This window comes from Bombus bifarius, unplaced genomic scaffold (assembly GCF_011952205.1).
Source record: "Bombus bifarius isolate JDL3187 unplaced genomic scaffold, Bbif_JDL3187 scf7180000007992, whole genome shotgun sequence".
NCBI classification, from domain to species: Eukaryota; Metazoa; Arthropoda; class Insecta; order Hymenoptera; family Apidae; genus Bombus; species Bombus bifarius.
Window position 1 is genome coordinate 3,377,220 of NW_022884373.1, and position 21,571 is coordinate 3,398,790.

The following is a 21,571-nucleotide window of genomic DNA, read 5'->3' on the forward strand; positions in this document are numbered from 1 at the left end:
TATTATCAGACGATATTCCCGTCATTAGAAACATATTTATCCTTGAACACAGATTTTCTAGGAATTTGACAAATCTGACTCGTAAATAAATGACTTTGTTGCGGGGCATTTAATTTCTCGTTAACCAAAATTCATTGTGTAAACCTCGTCGCTGGCAGTCAGTTCAGTGTCGAAAATCGAAGCGATTAAACGTATATCGGTGTCACTCCGTAACAGATGTCTGCTTCCCTACATGAAAAGCAGAGCTTGCTTAAAAATGTTTTTATATAAAATTAGTAAATTTTTGCGTAAAAGGGGGTCGAATGGGATCGTGGATATGGGAGGCTTCATACGCAGCGATCTCCACGCGGTGAGACTTGGGCAATCAGTATTATTTCATATACAGTTACTAATTGCATCACTTATATGACACAAATATGAATTGTGTAATAAATAATATGAGCTAATTGGATGCGATCGTGATTGCATCATGTATTTAGAACATTTATTAGGTAGTTCCTATGATTTCTGTATATGTAGAGATTTTTATCTTGTAGTTGTCTTAATAAAGCATCATGCTCAAAAATGTCAAAAGTTATCATTGTAGTTTTTGAATTTTAGTCTACAATATATTAAATTATACAATTAATTCTGTGTTAAGAGGAACAACTATTGTAGAGATATTCGTACTGCAATTGTATTCTTCACAATTTCATAGCAAAATTTTACTTCAATTCTAAGAATAAGGATAAGAAAATTACATATAAATACCGTCGTATAAAGAATCAAACTTTTATTTCGATAAAAATCCAAAGGAACAAAGATTCATTCTAGTAATTACTTGCACAGCATAAAATTTGATAAATCGATTAACAGATGACAACAGTGGCGAAAAATTTAAATAAATATTTTACAATCATCTTAAAATAAAGTTATTACCCTTTTTTATCAACAAGTAACGTATATTTAGTATCTTTTGCGTAATTTGAAATTTATTTTCAATTCGTCTTATTAAATCCATGTTTTGAACTAATTGTAAGATGCGGGAGTACAATTTGTAACATTTTTGCGAACAGTGTTTCTTAAATTAAAAAATAAAACAAAGCAACCGCGTGTGAAGTTTCATTATATAAATACAGTAAACCCTTGATTTTAAGGATTAATTAGAGCAACGGTTATTAAATATTTAAGAATCGAAGAAATTTTTAGTCAATATAGAAAATATAAAAAAAACATAAAGTTGCAAGTTAAGTTCGAAGTTTATTTGAATAAAAAATCCGTCAAATCGAGGGTCTATTGTAACATTCAACATCACTTTCCGATAAAAGTAACCTCAGTTCACTTAGTAATAATATTCGCGCCCTAACCTCGCCATCATTGATTATTCAACGCTCGAATAATTACCCGAACAAGTATTCATTTAATATTCGCTTAAAAGTGACAACACAGTCCTCGGTATATATGTTATATTCGACTAGATTATATCATATAAGTCTCTCTACTGTTTTTTTTTTTTCGTTTTTCATATTTTTACCTGTTTGACATCCGGACGAAGACGAAATTGTCTGGAGCCTCTAATACACGTGTATAGTGTATCTAATATCGCATATATTAATAGAAATAATCTCAATTCTCAATGGCCAAGTCAATTGGACACTATAGTTACAATAATAATCGCAATAACTTTCTAGATCTTTTCCTTTTTCTTATATGCTACTGTTCTGAAAGTTTTGTATAAACCCTGCTAAAATTTTATTCACTATGATCTTAATCTTTTAACTCTACTATAATCTTTGAATTATATTCCAATTTTTTTCTTGTTTCAATAAACAAAGAACAACGATTTTTTCACTCTTCCTTCAAACTTAAGACATTCCTTTTTTTTTATATACAATTGATCAAGTTGAAAACGACCCAAAAGACGTAGCAGGATTATTTGTTTACTCGCTGTCTGTAATCGTAGTTGCAATTTTTTGAAACAATTGATTTACGCCAGTTTTCAAGTGAAACATATTTTATCTTCAATATGAGACTGTTCGTGTACTGTATAAAATAGAATTGTTCGTCGAAATTCTTAAACTGTTGTTTCAACTTCAAAACAATATGTGAAAAAGGTACAGGTTATGTGCGTTGAAAGCCGAAAGTAGCTTAACAAGTACATACATATCTACTACTCGTCAGTATTTATGCTATGTGAAATGATATCGCAACGTTAAAAAAATATTTTCGACTTTAAAAGTGTATCATCTTCAGACGATGCACATTAATCGTTCGAAATATCGACAACACTTCTCCCATTCTTATTTACGTAAAAAAAGATTCTTAAGCTATGATTACGTGTTAGTTTATTATTCATGATCAGGCCTATACTTTTGGCGCATCGTCAGCGCTACAAATAACTTTTTACCTGGAAACGTTCTGCATTTTTTTCACGGTATATGTTAATAAATATATGCTAAAAGAAGCATGGTTTACATGCTACCTTCTTTATCCTATGATAACGTCGAAAATATGTATATGTCCTATTGATAAAAAATAATTTGTGCAGAATAAATATAGACTAATTAACAATAACAGCAACAATGTAAGCTCGATAACTCGTCTCGATGCAATTAAAGCAATGATAAAAGAAGTTATTAATGATACATAATAACGATATATTATTCTTTAATGATTTTGCGAAATAATATTTTAGATTGAAATATGCTATTTGCAAACTTGATTACAAAAAATTCGAACAATCAATATCTTCCTAAATTATATATGATATTGTAAATATTATACGTTTATCCACAGTAAATGCTGATATCTCACTGCTATTTTTTTGCAAAATTTTTAAGTGAAAAATAAATGATATTGTTGACAGAAAATTCCAAGATACAAGGATAGTATTTTATACTACCATTTAAATTAACTAATTGCGACCTGTATTGCAATTATTGCAACAATTAAAACACCACTTTATTCCTGTTTCTCATGGCTACGTGATTGAAATTAATTACAAACAAGTATACGTATTAATATGTAAGTACGAATTGGTTTGAAACACGCGCACGGAAGAAACCAGAAACATTGTTACAATTTCTCAATTCGAATGATAATAAAGATAATTGTCTTTGATCAAACATAGGCCTCTCTATTTATGTCGTTACGTTATGATTGATTGTTGAATTGCGCGCTAGTTCAAATACGATAGGCTCGGTCGGTAAATATGTCAGACTAATTTATAATTGAAACAAAGACCGGTTTCTAGAAAAATTTTCTGAATTACACTCACTCATCGACTTGCAAATACGTTATAACACTAAAAATAAATTATTTAGGGAAAACGACAGTGTAAAAATTTAGAAGCTTTTTCTCGTAATTTATAAATATAAATATATCGTCTTACAAATTGATACTTAAAAACATCTATAATTTTGCATATTGGATAAAAATATCTCTAAATTTTGGCAGCATCTAAATTCCCTGATTTTTATTAATAACACTACTTTGTACTACTTTAATAAGTAATAGCTTAATTCCGCCTACATCAGTGAGCGAGTGTAATCAAATTTCACTTCACAACAGTGAGTCTTACTCGTCTAATTTCTTGGAATATGCGAGCAAACTTGCAGAAAAAAGCGGTACGTTAGGGTCGTCGAGGATTTGATAATTCGAATAAATATTTTTACTTGATTTTTATCTTGGAAAATATCTTTCAGAGTCTAAAATTAGATTTAGATTTTAAACTTTTACGTGAAACGAAAATAGATATCGCTTTCTTTGACATTAGATCATGTAGCTAAATCTTTTGTCGTTAAATACGAGCACATTGCGTGCAAGGGTTTAAAATTATGCTGCATTGATAACTTATCAAATGCGCGCGTGCGTTTGTTACATACATTTTACTTTGAGCTCTGGTCTCATTCAACATATCAAAACGAATAAAAGAATTTCAATAATATTCCCTCCATCTATCTCTCTTTCTCTTTGTGATTTCGATTCTCACCGTGATGTTTCGATTGCGTAATAGGGACACTTTTCATTTCATCCGAAACAGAGCATACCTAACCTGTGACACAACGAGACAATCTACAAATCTTCATCAATTGGTACATTCTCCGTAAACACAGATCACGAAGTACAGAACGTTCGAAATTCTTTCCGCACCAAACTGACGTTAAACTTGAAACTTTCGCTTCCGTTATCAAACGAACCTGTGAGTCAACTTCGATACGATTCTTTCAACAGAATCGAAGAATCGTTGACATCTCGAGACTCGCGACTCGAGAATCGTTTCGGCGAACCTCGATCATGCGTGAACTCGTCAAGGAGCTTCCGAGTGCCCTTTCCTTGTGGACACGCTCCTCCGAAACAATCCGGGAACTTTCAGCAGACGTTTTAGCACCGACAAAGCACGGTTTGTGTTCTGAATGCGAGAAGTCATCTCGATCCGGTCGCGGACCGGAATGCATTAGCGTTTTATTCGCTCGACATCAATTGCACACTGTCGTCCGCTGATCTGTGAAGCCGTCGAACGTCCGACAATGAACGAATCGGCGTTGGGTGCAACAACGAAAATGTGTGTGAGTGGCGATCTGAAAAATTTCAATAGAAATCCAATGTTTTCATCAAAACGGTGTCATTTAATATTTAATAATGTTTGCTTCTCTATCTTTCTACTTTATTCAAAGTTTGAAAAGAAGAAAGAGGTTCGTGTCTCGGATAGTTCAATCTTTTATAAAGTATTCCTCTATATTTCGACCTTGGTTTTAATCCCAAATTTTATTTTAGTGAGTGTTTCGTCCAAGATCTGCTAGTGTGTGGACTCTTCGGTAAGGCTCTCACCTAACAGACCTATACCTTAGACACAACGAGAGAAGACGGAAAGAAATTTTATTTTAGTGTTCAACGCTAGAATTACCAGAGCGATTAAAATGATCACGTAGTAATTTTTTCTATAAATTTTATAGATTTACAACAATGCATTTTTGAGGATATGAATATTTTTTTATGAAAGCTTCCTTTTTTTTCTCGGATTATATTTTTTCACATACCTTTCATTTCATTTCAACTTCTTCGATACAAGTTTTATAGTAGCTCTAGCGTTAAGTAGCTGAAGAATTGTAAATTATAGAAACTATATGCTAAACAAGTTGAATATTAATACGACGTGACATAGCTGCATGTTCGTTACATCGATGGTTGCATACGTGCAGGCGCATGCAACGATACATCGCGGATTACACAGCTGTAGGTGTACTTCTCGTGCATCAGAAATTTTGAAGCTAGTAACATTCTCGCTTTTATGTAATGAATATTATAAATAACCATGTTACATATCAATATATTACTGAAATAATATTTATGTAATTTCCATTATACGCTGATAATGTTTTAGTAGTTTTCTTAACAGCATCAGTAATCCTTAAAATAAAAACTCATTAAGTTGTGATTTTTCTTATCAATTTGATTGAAAATGTAGAACGTGAAAGCTGTTTAAGAAAGTACGTTTATTGGTTTGCCCCTCGTTAATTCTTGTAAATTAATTCTCTGCTTGTTAGAACATTTCTGAAACATTAAAGCGTAGCAAGCGAGCCGGGGTTACTGGCCTAGATAAAAAATACGATGTCTCACGTGCGTGCATATGAGCCACGAACGGACGGCATAAAAAATCGCGCAATGCGACAAGCTGGGGGCGATTAGAATCAGTCACGCGCGTTTTCACCAACGACAGTAAATCAACCAACAAGAAAGAATAAAGGAAGTAGCGACGATCGTGCGACACGCGCTGCCCTGTCAGAGAGTCAATCAATTTTTATCTTGTCTTGATTTTATTATAATTTATATATAATGCTCGTGTTCCAATGTTATTTTCGCTGCCTTATTATTGCGTGCTTAATTGATATTTGATAATACTCTTAATAATTGATACTTGATAATAATATTGATATTTAATAATAATTGATAATAATATGTAATAACGAGGCAACAAATATGATCGTTAAATATTCCTATTAGTAGCTTCTTTTTTCTCTTAATTCTTTTAATCCGCGAAAAGCGCGAAAGGTGAAAAGATCGCTAGTCAAACTTTCGAAATTATCGCCATTATTTTGATTTCGCGTGTAACCCTGCTCCTCGTTCGGATCAAGAATCTTCCCAATCTTTTTATTTCAAAGTAGAAGCGTATACAAAACCACAGACGCCATGAAAATACATTCTTCGGGATCCACACTATCCGCAGATTTGATTATTTTCTTACAAGAAAATTTATAAATATTACTTAAACGTACATAGATATATATATACGCAGAACGGTAATGAGAAAGCTGTATAGGATCTTTGAAAAAAAATTCCGGGGGAGGTTTAGAGAGGCGCGTCTTGGAATAGAATAGTTCCCTTTAACCGAAGGGAAATGCACCGCAGGGGCGAAAATATTTTCTACCAGCGGAAAGTCGGTGAAGAACCGATCGAAAGTCAAGGCACGCCCACCGTGTCACGTACCATTAATTTATGCAGGTTAAAAATAAAGTGAAATCGATCGCGTCTGTACGTTTGTGAGCGCCGCGGGCATCAAGGTCGCCAGATAAGTGTCAATCGTGAATATATGAATTCGCTAATGTCCTAAAGAAGCGTGTCTATGTTGGGATTTCCATATTTCACTATATTGGCTGTGGTACCGGCGCTCTTCGCGTTTTCAAGGATTCACGCTCGTTCATATGGATGTGGAGTTGTTGGCTGAACGTAACCATAATTATCATCTAATTTATTCACAGATCGAAGGATTTCTGCAAAATGGGAATATGATTAGACGTATAATCCTTGGGAACGATATACATACGTCGTAGGATTATACGTTAAAAACATTCAGCGGCTATTAATGCAACCACCGATCTGGTACTATCGTAGAAGCATTTTGGATGATGACATTTTCTAGCTGCACCGATATTTGTGAATAATTAATATCTGAAATTTTTGTATTACGCGTGTTTCTGATGTGAAAAATGGCCTTGCCTTAAATTATATGAAACTCTCATATACAATCTTTTGTAAATATGTTACAATTTCTGCTTGGTGTCTTCCATAAATAACGTAATAGTTTTGACATTATGCTATCTATCAATTAAGAAACAGAATTCAACAATACAAGTTTGCCAACGATGTAATGTGAATTAAATGAAGTTCTTCAACACTTTCCCGATCTTATACCCGATCATCAATCGTACGTATATTTAAGTACGAGATTGTTCGATTATGATACTTGTGCGTGGGGACATTTATATCTACCCTTTCTACATTAAAATAAGGATGCAAGTTCTATTTAGATGGATCTATTTAGAGTGACCTTGGTGGCGGCCTTGACGCCTGCATCTATCGATCTTCCTGTGTGAAATTCTAATGAGACACTTGATTTATTTTAATTTCCAAGTGGCTTCGATTTTGCTCCTGTTCCGCTTAATGCACTGTCCGTGTCGTGTGTCGTTTCGGGGCTTAAAATATGACAACACGCGTATACCGACCGACTAATAATTTGCATAAATATCCGCGTGGGCTAAGGGACCTCGTTATTTTCAGATTGCTAAAACAAACGATACTTTATTATATTAGTATTTTGGTACTTTGGAGGATGATATTTTTAAATAAAATGGTTGGCATATGTAACACATTACGTTGGTATTTATAGCGATATTCTATGGAAAGAGATTATTATTAAAATAGGATAAAATATGTTAGAAATAGGTAGAAACTGATACAGAGGCAGTTTGAAGATCACGATAGAAAAACTGTACAATATCCATCAGACAATCCGTAGAACGTGGAAAGAAAATAATACAAGAAAGAAACAAAGGAGAAATTACTAACTTAATAACCAAAAAAAAAAATGATTAATTTCTAAATAAACCATAAATCACCTGAGAAAACTTTAATAAGACTGTTGCAAAGATTGTGAAACGAGAAAAACGTTGGTAGATTAATTTATCAGCTCGAAAACTAAGATGCTAACTTTATATGGACGCCATAAATTACATAATAAGTTCTTAATAGTTGTAATAGCGAACGAGAGCAAGGTAAAAGTTAGCAACTTGATAACTCGAAAGTGATGAAGTCAATTTGGAACGGAACATGAAGCATCTAGAACTAGTCAAATTCTCCACTATCTCCATCTTCTACTAATTCTTCTAGTGATAACTGAAAGCAATCTATCGACTACCACGATCGAAATTTCATTCGAAAAGCCCAAAATACCATCGAAAGGGCCCACTCAACGAATATGATCTTCGTTAACGTCGATAATGGTGAACAACCATGAGAACGGACGATTATAAGAATGATATATATTTATTGAAAGCATCGGACCCCAACGCCAAAGACAAGCGCCAAATTTACGTTGCCACAGCTTACGTACGCGAAGCACGCAAACGATTCCTATTGAAAAAGAGCTATCAGCTGTACGGACACATATGTGCAATATATATACACGTACACGCGTACGAGATAACACGAAAGGAGCGCCGTTGCGATAAAAGAAAAGTACAACTGTCTAGTCGTTTGGATTCGCACCTCTGATATCCGTGGATGGCTCGCTTCTGGACAGCTCGTGATCGTTGCCACGGCACGAAGTCGCCTTCGACGGGCTTTTGTAATGAGCCAGCACGTCGTTCTTCCCCGACGAACTCTGATTTTGATGAGGAAAATGGAAAGTCGTGGTGTGAGGCCACGATGCGGGCGGTGGACTTCGTACCAGGTGCTCGTGCACTTGGGCTAAGGTTAATGGATCGGTGTCGCCCAGTTCCTGAAAACGAGGATTTTCTATTTATAGAGGATGTTTCAATAATCGTTAGGCCGCGAATGTTTACGCAAATTCGTATTTTTATGGAATTGGGGCCTACGCAGAAATTAAGGAGCTTACGTTTGTCTACGAGAGCAAAGCGAAGAAACACTCCAGCGTATTCAATTTTTATCCAGTATACGTTTTAACGACCATTCAGAATGTCGATACAAATTCGTATTTTCATGGAACCAATTAAAGAAATGGAACTATAGAGGATGTTGAAAATCGGATACCTCGAAATTTACAATTAGCAACTTGAAACTCATTTCTCTGCGAGAGGAAACCCCGAACGAAAAAATGTTATTCTTTTCTTTTTCGGTTTATTTTTGTACATAAAATAGCCACTCGATCGCTTGTACCATGATTTTGCAGATACCCCGTATATGCATTGTATCTGGCTTTTTAATTTTTACCCAGTATATTATTCCAATTATTTAATATTCCATATTATATAATTTCTACGAGTGTATCTGTAATTATATCGTTGAACCATAAAATTGCAGACTTGAAGATTCAAATTTTTATAACGCCAGTTAATTTTTGTAAATGCATAAACATCCGTCAAATAGTAACGTTACAAATGCGAAACGAAAGATTCTACGTAGGAAAAGGAATAAGTGGAGAGTCTACGACAAAAGTTTTTTTTATATCGAACGTCAGTTCGTTGTTCGAGCGTTTCCACTGTTTTCAGAAAGCTGTACTTCCTATTAAAATCAGCGCGGAATATTAATTTCTCAGGCCTTGCTTACCTCCTAACATAATTTATCAAGCAAAGTTTCACAGTATCAGGAAACTTTCGCTCGCTAGTATTAGTACTACAGTACCATAAATTTTATTGATAAGCAACCTACGTAGCTAGTTACGTATCTAGGTCTAGGTCTATTTGTAGTTTGACATTTTATTACTATTTACTTGTTAGCACCGAAATTAACTTTAAGCACAGAGATAAATTTATTCCACGAATATTACTACTGCGGTATATTACTTTCGTATATATTGTATTAAAGATGCTTTAATCTAATTGTCTTTCGATAATCGACTTTCCATATCTTGCATCATAGTGGTTTTAGAAGTTACGCCATCGTTCCATTAATAAAGTTAATTCTAACTATTAAATCGCATCCTTATTATATCACAAATTCTAACAAGATACGCGTAAGATTAGCGATCGATCTGGCTTTTATTTCCTATTAAACATCGATTCGATGTCGAGAGTCCTCTACTCGGATAGGAATACTGTAGATTAGAAAATTTGCAGTGACCCGAGATAACCAGATAACACAAGTGGTGTAATTGACGTTCCTCTGAAAGTTCAATTATCTCTGCTTTCCACTTGAAAGATACGTCAATTTTCAAGATGCAAAATTTTCCCCGAATTGCTTCGAATGATAAAACAAAGTTGGCATTTATTTACGTCGCTATTGCGATTCGCTTCCACTTTAATCTCTATAAAATAGACAGTACTTATCTGGCCAAATAATCAATTTTACGTATGCTGTTATACGATGCAATTAAACGGTGTAAAATCAATATCCATAATCCAGCAAGTTCGAGTGGAAAGTATAGAAATATACGAAAGTTTAAGAATCATCGTGTAATTTATGTTCATCGTCTCGCGATTTTATTTTATTTTCTGCGAATTTGCATATCGAGTATCGGGTTTACCGCCCTCGACGATCGAAGTTACGGAAATTCATCGAAAGCTCGACAATAGAATCTAGGTAGAGTAGATATATCAAGTCTCGTATAGCAGCCATTATACCTAAGGCTTATTGTAATCGTGACTCGTCAGCTCAGGGTTAATGGATCGAACGTACCATCCCTTATAATGGACAACTGTTATGAATGATCGATAATTACCGACTAATTCTACAACCGGTAAATCGATCTCTTGCGTTTTATTCTAAGAATACCGGCCATAGAATGAATCGTGGGAATAATATCGTGATGACTCAATTTTATTGGAACAGCTAATAATTTCCTGGCATGAATTTAGCTTTTTATAGAGATTACACGTTGCTCGCGTATTGCTGAACGATGACATTAGGTCGTCCGAAAAGTTTCTTTCGTTTTATAAGGAAATATTGGACGCGCCACATTTTCCATTTTATATTATTTTATCGAATTACGTAGGGTCCATTTTGTTCTATCAAAATAAAGATCACAACGTTCGACAGATTAGGTTTCGTGTTTGTATAAAAATGCATCGTTGGAAAAGACGTGTCTGTAAAAGAAAGACACTTTTCGGACAACCTAATATATACTCTGGTACGTATACTTTGGACTAATAATCCTTTTAAAATACATTCTTTCGCGTATATTCAAACATATGTAGTTCAAGTTACAGTTACGAGCGTTTTCCAATTTTTCCAATTTTTATCCGAACGCTAGCACCGAACAATTATAGTGCTTCAGAAACTTATGTAATAACCGATAATACCACGTCAGGATTCTCGGTGTAATCCACGCGCTTCCAAGAAAAGCATTGTGATCCCTTCGATACGATATCAGTCGCCACGCAAGCAATTTTCTAAAAATTCCTCTCGTGTCAAAACCGCTTCTTATCCGCGATATCTTTTTTATTGTTCCTGACGTATAAAAATCGGTGTAAAAGAGCTGCAGAATTTTCTGCGTCACCGAAGAAAAACATATTCGAATCTTTGAACATCGATCTTCGACAATACGCGAGTACAGTGACTGGAAATTTGTAATTCTTTAAAAAAAAAAACAGAGAATTATTTTTGAATTTAGATATACAAAAATCCACAGAATACACCAAAGATATAAAAATATAACAAGATACGTAAAATATCCCGAATGAAGTATTCGTTACAATATCCAGTAGGTGAAACGAATTTATAGTTAGCTGCCATTTCTGAAATAACTAGAAACATCCGTGCTATCGTTCAAATATAAGAAGAATCGCCTGAAAATCAAACTGCTACCTTGAGACGTCTAAAAGGCAGATACATAAAAATAGTTCCTCGATAACCCGTGTCCTTTGTACATCCATGACACATGCCAAAATGGTCGCGACCTATTCTAAAAGACCGTTCTGTAGAAGAAAAGACGTATCGTTCTTAGCCAGGTCCCTTCCTCTTTCTATCGCTCGCCATCGTTATCAAGTTCACGTTAGCATTAATAATGCAAGCTGGCCAACCGATCGATGCTTCTTTCACGCTTCCATGGACGTAGACAAGGGCGAACGAACGGGAAAAATTGCTCACCTGAGACATCAGAATGGCATCATCGGACTCAGACTCTTCCAAAGACTCGACCAGACTCTCGCGACTCGCCAGTACCTGGAAAATGCGAACACTATCGTTCATCTACCTATATATGTCAAATAAGGCGTCGTTGGTCATCGAGACAGAGGAATTTCGAAGACACGGGAAATGGCGTGAATCGTAAACTTATTCGTGTGTGACTTTGAGTAATGGAGAGCAAGCGGAAGAGACTCACACCGAGGAAATCGAGTTATCTTTTATCTGTGAACGCTTGAAAGTGCAGGAAATATGAGTTGACGAATCTCTGGTAATGGAGGATTTTTATCACCGAGGCAGAGACTAGAAATTTATTCGATCGTATCGTTGAAATATGTAAAAGTGAATCCTGAACTCGCTTTATGGTCGATGTCGAAGGGCGATAGGAAAAAGAAATCTATGATTTTAAACAGTCTGATACATATTTATACCGTGGAAGAATACAAGATACGATAAGAAACGTTGCACGATATTAGCCAACAGATATTACAAACGGAACGTTAAAAATGGAAAATGATCACATACAAATTTCACTGATCACAGTGTGAAATTCTTTCCCATTGTTATATTCTCATTTCTCCTTTAGCGTCGATCCTTTCGTTCGTCTTCTTGTCTAAATATGTGTCCAAATATACACGATGATACGTGAAAAAGGATTCGAAGAACAGACAGGAAGTAATACATCTTCGTATTTCAATCGAATTAGCTGGGCTGTTATAATTTTATATAGACACAGACAGACGTTATTGTTCATACTGAAAACAGCTTATCTGTTATCTATGTTCTTTGAATTCGCTATTGGTGGAAACGCGAGTGTACTTCGATTGTTGGAATTATTGCGTTTGAAATAGAATACTAATGGTATTGGTGGATGTGAAGTGATGTAGAAAACTGGGACAGAGGGTATAGGTTTTTTTTTTTTCCTTTGGATATAAATAGAAGAAGAAAGTGGTACGTGGTGATTGGATGGGTTAATGAGCTTTATCTTTGGATTAATTGATTTTACAGAATGTACCTCTCATTGATCTATACGTAGAATTAAATTTCTAGATTAAACGTTAAGAGTAAGAGAATTGAGAAATGAAATTCTAGAAATATTTGGAGATCGTAGAAGATTTGCAGGTTTGGTATTTGATCTGGAATTATACAAATTTAAATTAACAGAAAACAGTTACTTTGCGAGGAGTCGCTTTTACTAATCAGCTACTCTCAGTAATGAAAAGCATAAGAAAATCTTCTTTAGAATAAATGAATTATTTTTCATTCAAAGACTTGTAAATAGCGTATCTTAGATAACGAATAATAGTATAATAATATTAAATTCGTATGATTTTTTCATGTTCCTAGCATGATGAGCAAAAGACCTAGATAAGCGAATGTATGAGTTTTATTTGTACGAAATTATGAGTCACCATACGCGGTATACTCTGCAAAGGAACGAATTATGCTGGTATGGCGTGCGGGCTGCTTAATGAAATAACGAAGACTGGTTTTAAACCGTGAATGAGCAAACTGAATTGTACCGATTCGTGGAAAATCACTTTCTTCTTTCTTTTTCCTTTTCTACCACAAATTATCATAATTTGCCATACCGTTGTTTCAACTATGTCAAATTTCCAATCGCATCGACGACGTAAGAATTCTGCGATCGTTTGAGTTTTGGTTAAATCGTAAAAAAAACGAGAACCGGATCGCGAGAACCGTGAAAGAACCTTCCAGTACCAATCGTTCGACTTTCAGTGAAATCACGGAATCGCCATTAATCAAACCTAAACAGCTCTTTCCCCCATAAAAAATAATTACACCTCTCGCAACTTTTAGATACTGGCATTTGATTATTTCAAAGTTCTTTCATTCGTTTCTTATCTCGGTTGACAAAAAGTGGCTGAATCTTGAGGAAATCGTTCTCCTTCTTCCCTGTCTTTGTCGTTGGCCTGTTTGTAAACGGGCAACAAAGAGACTTATCGATTCGAACCTGTAGGAAAGGATTATCCTGTCGACTTAGCCTAAGCGCCTCCATATCCTGATCGATGTTTCGTGTTCTACCAGGTGTCAAGGTTAGAATGGAATGCGACGGTGACGGCTGACAGGCAACGACCACATCGACGGCTGCCACGCTCAAGGTCGACGGAATCCTCGATACCTGGTTGTCGTTTTCGCTGCCGCTGCGCCTGCAGGCGTTCGTTATGATCGCTGGAACAGAAATTATCCCACTAATCAGAATCTTGTTATAATCGTACGAATTCGAATCTCTCACGGCTGAAATTCCATCTCACATGAATTCCGTTCTAATATTATCAAAATTAATTATCGTTAATTAATTATCAAAAAAAAAAAAAAAAAATACTATTTTACTTTTCGTCTATCGATCGAATAATAATAAAACATCTAATCGCGTTTGTTCGACCAAATTGCTTCTTCAAATAAAAAGAACAGATCGATGTGAATTTTCAACGATGATAGTATTTCATTATGATAGCGATTCTATTCGACGAACTCTTAAGAATTATAATATCGAGTTATTCCATTTATCGTTTAAAATGCATCAACCGGGCATACCGCATTTCATAGCGCAGTAGAGCAAAGACAAAGTATAGTACGCTTCTTAAAATATCCAATCGATCCAGTTAATTTTCCTAATTGTCAGATTACGGATGTTTTATAGTCGATCGTGATGAATTGGCAATATCTAAAATGGTTTTTCTTAGTAGAGAAATATACGGCGAGGGATAGCTATACGAAAGGGTGTGGTTCGTAACAAAACAAACTGCAAACACGGGTTGTTTTTTCACCTGAGGCTCCGTTTTCGAGATAATCGACATCGAAGACGATGTAACGTCTGCGAATATCGCGTTCTATACTTTTCCTTTTCTATTTTCCGCTATCGCTACGTTTAATCGTCAATTTTTCAATCGATTGAAATTCTATTATCGTTCTTGAAGAAGAACAAATAATAGTATTTTTCAAGCATTCCGTCGAATCGATATAAAATAGAAGAGAAACGATTTAGATTTTATTGGACGGTCGTTACGTAATTGGAACACGCGTGTTGATTCCCGTTATCGCCGACTTGTTATTTGTTATCAATTGCTTACCGTGTTTCACTTTGTTTACCGTAATACTAGTCGCAATTGTTACAAACGTTTAGGCTAGTGTTTTAAGAAATATAGATTTCTCCATCGTTTGGTAATTCGCAAATCTTAATCCCCTTAGGGCTGTACGAACTATACGGTTCTCTCGTTTAAAAGCTTAGTATTTATGTCACTGGTTGTGTAACGAAGATTCGAGAAATAAAAAGTAATTGTTTGGTCGATAGCAACAGCTCGATATTCGTATGCACGGTGGACAACGTTTGGTCTTATCTGCAACCCGAACTGGTTAATTATTTATCATTCGGAAGTCTCGTAAAGTATATTTATATTCGGAAAGACAAATGCAATAATACGACAATACGACAATAATCGAATAGTTCGACGATGCATTCTGCTTTCGAAAAATTCATCACGAACATTCGTGATTTATATTCTTTTGAAAAGATGAGGAAAGAAAAGTGAGCGAAGAAAATTGCGTTCTTGCAAAAAGCACGGTTGACCTGTCTATATATATATACCTGTATATATATATATATATATATATATATATATATATATATATATATATCGTCATTTTTACCTTGCTGAAATACGATAGAATATATTTTGTTTTATTTCTCATTTCTCATTTTTCACGTCATTAAAAATAAATTCACATCTTCCTATTCGTTTTTCGTGGGATTTATATTGCGAAAGAATTATCCGATTAATTTCTGGATATATCCAGGCAAAAGAAATATTTTTTACCTCTTCACTCGTATTTTAAGGTGTTCTTCTTTAATGTGTACGTAGTACGTGCACGTATACGTGTGCACAAGCAGAGGGTATATTATGCGCGAAAGTTTTTCTCGCACGTGTCACCGCTTGAAAAACACTTTTTCAAGCGAATTCTAGGGAAAGCAATTAAGCGACAAAAAATATTGATATATTTAAGGTTCAGCTGCTGATTACCCCGGCTTTTTTCGGAAGCTTTTCGCTTTCAAGAGCTGCAGATATTTTGTAGTCGTCCTTTTCGATGCATGTCTTGCAATAAATTGCTCATTAGCTTACGAATATCGATATCAATATTTTATCAATTAGCTAGAAAGTCGTTGCTCTGAAGATATTAACTAGAAAAGTTCCGATTTTAAGGTACGAACCTAGAAATAATATCCGGACAACTATGAAATCAAAGATATTTTAAATCGCTCTCACAAACGTTCGAATAAGACGTACGGGATGAAATAGATCGAAAGTAATTTAAAACGTGTCATTTTCTTTTTTTCTTTTTCTTTTTTTTTTTTTTACATGGGCGACTTTACCCTTCTATTATGAAAGAATCTCAACTTCTGGAATTCTCTGAACGAGTGAATTTTCTACAGCGATAAAACAGAAAACCTCTTATCTAAATATCTATATGCTTTATGAAAGAAACATTTTCTCGGCTTACCAGGTGTCTCGACTTTCGGGGCACGTTCCATCTCTTCGTCCTCGTTGATCTTCATACCTAACGTCAGCTTTTTCGATTTAAAAATGTTGGACAAAAACACTGCGCCCTTGCGCTTCACACGATCGTATCGTTGAGTGTTCTCCGACGACACGTGTATCATAATTCGCCTGGAAATGACAAAAAAATGCAGCTGGTTAACTGCATCGGGCCGTACGAAGAACGTGCACGTGACAAACAAAAGATAAAAGGTGAAAGAAAACAAAAGGCAGAGGAAAACAAAAGATAAAGGAAACTACGCTAAATTTATATCCCTACGTTGGCAAAAAAATTGCCGGCAATAAATAAGAAAACAGCTGATTAACTCCATCGACGCTTATTAACAACGCGTATAAATAAACCAAAGTAAAACGATATCGCCCGACAAAACGTTCCATTAATATCTGATTCGATCTGGCCGCTCTGGCACGAACTTTCCTTTCAAATCTACAGAAATGTTGGAAACGTTACCGCGGTGTTACTATAGCTCGACATAAATATTCCTGTTCATGCATATATCGATATCGTCGTACGATGGAACAACTTTTGGAAATACGTAAAGAAGAAAAGAATCTCGAACTTGTACGTAGCTACAGCTTTTTTCATTTCTATTGCAACGAATGCACAAACGGATTATCCTTACGAAGAACATCTACAAACGATCTATTAAATATGTACGTCTACGGAAATTCTTATTAATACAACGTACACGATTTTTACCCGAGGGTACGACGAGCCAGAGCAGAAAACGAATTCTCGAATCTTAAGATATCCGGCACATGTGCCATTTCCTCCGCTCCTCACTTCATTTCCACTTTATCTAGCCTATCGAAACCCATCCACCGTCCTGTCAACGACCGCGTTCGTCTGACAACGCAAACGTGCCGTATCTCCGCGAAAGAACAAAAGAACGAAACAATCTATCATCGAGAATCAAAAACAAAGGAAATTTCTATTCGGTAAAAGTCCTAGCCACTCCTTGCTCGCTTTTCGTACAGAACGAAAGGTTCATCGTCGTATAACGAGCAACGTCTGTGCACTACCCTTCCCACGCCGAGTCCAGCAATTTGACTTTTGACGTTCCAGCGGTTTTCCAAATAAATTTCCTACTCTTGTGGAAGACAAATCTTCTCTTAACAACGAATGGGTTTATATAACGATTAAATCGACTTGTCGTGTTACTGTGGCGAAGACGAGGAAGAAACAAGTGTGTTATCGGTTGTTTGGTTGGAACGTTGGCGGAGAAGAAATTGGAGAAGCGTTCACGATGAACCGCGATCGCATTGCCAACTGCAGCTGCAGGAGGGTGTGCTCCGCGGCTTCTCGTAGGATTTTGCGCAGCTGCAAGTGGCTGAAAAACGAGACGGAGGGCGAGCGATCAGGGGTGGGGGCGTGCGTGATGCGATGAAATAAGAATCAACGATGAAAAACACCACAGTAGCGCGGCGAGGCAACCGCGAAGTGTTTCACCCCTTAACGTTCGTATCTTTTTCCCTTTCTCTTTATCCGATCGTTGCAGAATCGTCGATCTTCTTCTTCCGATGGATTTGTCCCTCGTTGCTATACAGGATGTTCCAAAATTCCTAACTAAGCTTCTTCGGTACATATTATGAGTAAGAGGTACGTATTAAGAAAGAAAGATACAAAAAAGCTCTCGGTTTGTATAACACGAGAATCAACGTAAGCCATTAAAGAGCACAGAAGACTGACCGTAAAGGATCAGATTCGTTGCTCTACGAAGTTAAAGTTTTTAATTCCAATCGTTTCGATGAATCAATTTTTCCATTTTCGTCAATTTTTTATATCGCACAGTTTAGCGTTTACGTTCTTATTTAATGTAATTTTTTCTCTTCGTGGAAGTCTAGCAATACGAGGTTTATCCGACGATCTTGAAGGCTATCGTTTCCTTATTTTCGTTGCAACGTTTTAATAAAATTTCAAACGATCTATGGTCGTACAACATTTCTGCTTGTTTGCCAGATGAACTTTTGTTGGAAATAAATTTGTATCCTTCGTAGATTATTAATACGCCGTTAAGTCATCATTGGTATAAACTGGTGCGTCTATGTTACATTCAGAAAACGATCAACTACTTTTTATAATGCGGAAAATTTTAAAGTATAGGTCTTTGCTATCATCAAACTCTATAATGCTGTTTGTTTCAACGAATCGAACAAATAAATCACTGCTGAAAGCATACAGAATTGTAAGGTATAAGGTTAGCCGCGAGAGACACGGGCTTGAGCGTTAAAGGGTTAAAAGTGGCCCGTAGTAAGACCTCTTTCGAGATCTTGCTTTACTTCCCTTTCGATCTGTCTCTGCATCGTGACCTACATATCTTCTACTTCCTAGAAACTTGCCACGCGTTGACAAAAGAATGAGAAATTTTGTTTGATCAATGAAGATTGGAGTTTACCTAGAGAAGTGGTTGGTTTTAACAGACTTTGCGTTTTACTATATCGAGTTGCACTCAAGACGAACAGTATGGTCGAAACGATGAAAACAGAGGGAAAATAGAAGGAGGGGGCAAGAAGAAAGATGTATAAATAAAAGCAGAAGTAAAAGTACATAGTAAGATGTACATGTACAAAAAGGCTAGTCGTAGATCGTTAACGTGAACCCAACACCATCCCCGACAAACCTACTCGAACCTGCTCTTTTTTCAAGCTGTCGCTACCTTTCTGACCTACATTATCTAAACTCCACCATCATAAAACATACGAACCACCTCTCTACATCGCTTATATCAAGAAACATCTCAAACATCATCTATCAAGCTCTCTCGTATATCTTCACTACGTCCTTCATCCGTTCCATTTCGTACATGTGTAACATATACACGTACGAAAGCATTCATACGTTTTCCCTTTTCAGTCGTAGTCCTCGATGACGAAGTTTCCAAAGGTCGCCATTCTCACGAAGTCGTCCATCCAAAATCGCCCTTTCCAAAATTTCCAAACTTCGCCACTATCGCCACTATCGCCATACGATGACCCTACAGCGCCTACGTCGTCTTAAATCAACAAACTCCTCGACCAGCATCCAAGCTCCCACACCTCTCACAAGCTCCCCATAAATTCACCCTCCTCGTCGTCCTCGACCAACTGTCCAAGCTCCAGTATCGCCAATCGCGCCATCATCCCACCGATCTTTCGTATTCGCTCACGTCTGTATATCTGCTACATTTAGAAAACCACCCATACACCTGGGCTATATTTACAAAAACACCCATACGCATTCTATATTTACAAAGGCACCCATACAGCCGTATAGTGGTGCCCAGTCATCGTCCTGGACGTTCGATCAAACGGTTCCATCCAGCTCGTTGCACGCAGACACGCGACTCCGGGATCTCGTCCACGAGGGTTGCAGACACGCGAGTAGTTTCCACAGTGTTTTTCCACGGGAACATCCCGGTGTCGGCGGCGGATCGATCGCCGTCCACCGCCCACGGGACGTTGAATCGGGGACGTTATACGCGTGGCCACGTCACCCTGCTCCGCACACACCCCCTCCAACCCCTTGGTAGTACTTACTTCCCGGCGCTCCAGGCTCATCTTCCCCGGCACCGATCCTCCGCGCAGCACGTCGCCGGTGAACACGAGCACTGGGTCGCGTCCGCGTCGCGACTACCGCGTCCCGGCGTCGCCGCTGCGCCCCGTCGCAACCGACGCGAGTGGCGACGCCGCCCCTGGACACGCGCACTTCTACACTCGAATCCTCCTTTCTTCCTACTCTACTCGTGCTTCTTGCTCGCAACCAGTGTCGCTGGAGACTTTGCACACTTGTCAGAGACGTAGAACGGAGTTTTTCACGTGGACGAGGAGGTTGGTTCTCGTTGGTTCTCCAGCCTGGAAGGGGATGCAAGAAGTTAGCAGCTAGGTTTTCACATCTTCCATTTTGGATTTTCGGCCGTTTGTTTATACAGGGTGTGGCTGAAAATGTTGCTCCTGCCAGACGAAATGGAAGGATCGACGAGGAGGAGGTGGAAGGACTTTAGTAAAATTTGATGAAAGGAACTTTAGGTAGAGACGTCGTTTCTCGTGGAAGAACTGGCCGAAATTTGATGAAACGAACGTCGGGAGGAGAAGGTAATTTTTTATGTAGAGATAGGTCAAGGGTGTGGAATAAAATTTGTTCGTTCATTGTGGAGAAAATCCTCGTCGCTTAATAGGGTATTTATGTTTTTATATTAATGCTTTCGATAAAATAAGCCGAGTAAGCGTGCAGAGATCCTTGGAGACTGCAATACTCGAAATCGATCGCGACACGAACGTACAATCTTGAGAGTTTAATGTAATTCGATGGAAATCATCGCGGCTCGACCACGACTTAATTTTTCATTAATTTTTCGCGATAAGATCGAGCAGTCGAATAAAAGTGCATGCACTTGAAACTTAAGCGGTCTCGGAATGATTCATTTTCTCTTTTCTCGAATTAGCGTCGCTAACAAATTCTGATCTACGGATAAACGTAATTGTTACTTTATAGAGTGTGAACGAGTCGCTTCAATGACTGATTCAATTATACGTTTGGCTACCGTAAATCGTTGTTGCGTCGAATAATCTCCACTAAGAAGGACTTTCAAATATTGTTTCATCATAAAGCGAACTAATTTAATATTTATTTCATGTATCAGTTTCTACAGAATAGTTCGGCGTCTGGCTAGCTTTGCGTGAATAGTATCAAACGTATGCGCATAAATTGAATAAATTACCTGAACGCACGGTTCAAATGATTCGAGTAGACGTGCTTGAAGATTTCCATATACGTTTCCAGAAACTTAAAGAATATTATTATATATCGATAGTATGTAACGTAACTATGTATTTTGAACGTTTCATCGGTCAATCGATCGTATTTCAACAAATTATTCAATTTTGTGTGATTTACGAGTCTCGTTTAGACGAATAATTCGTGTGATAATCCCTTAAACCTATCGATAAGCTATCGGTAA

At 36.8% G+C, this 21,571-nt stretch overlaps 1 protein-coding gene across 5 annotated transcripts; it reads right to left on the minus strand.

Moving 5' to 3' along the window:
- Positions 1-1,453: 1,453 nt before the first annotated feature.
- LOC117205595 lies at positions 1,454-20,465 on the minus strand. Of its 5 annotated transcripts, none has more exons than XM_033444174.1 (6): positions 20,151-20,465; positions 16,579-16,745; positions 14,033-14,250; positions 12,022-12,096; positions 8,524-8,755; positions 1,454-4,559 (listed from the first exon to the last, which is right to left on the minus strand). In XM_033444174.1, exons 2-6 carry the CDS (start codon positions 16,736-16,738, stop codon positions 4,444-4,446), a joined length of 801 nt encoding a protein of 266 aa, XP_033300065.1. In that variant the 5' UTR covers positions 16,739-16,745; positions 20,151-20,465; the 3' UTR covers positions 1,454-4,443. The 5 variants fall into 5 exon arrangements, with proteins under 5 accessions (XP_033300065.1, XP_033300068.1, XP_033300064.1 ...); XM_033444177.1 differs by lacking the exon at positions 20,151-20,465 and adding an exon at positions 19,878-20,055; XM_033444173.1 differs by lacking the exon at positions 20,151-20,465 and adding an exon at positions 17,335-17,912.
- Positions 20,466-21,571: the final 1,106 nt, after the last annotated feature.

Excerpts from the sequence above, each read along its gene's own strand:
- LOC117205595 (XM_033444173.1), bottom strand. The coding sequence starts at position 17,402 with ATGGCACATGTGCCGGATATCTTAAGATTCGAGAATTCGTTTTCTGCT. Across the intron at positions 8,756-12,021 it reads ATGCCATTCTGATGTCTCAG|GAACTGGGCGACACCGATCC; the intron begins GTGAGCAATTTT and ends CCTCGTTTTCAG. Across the intron at positions 4,560-8,523 it reads GCCATCCACGGATATCAGAG|ATCGCCACTCACACACATTT; the intron begins GTGCGAATCCAA and ends GAAATTTTTCAG.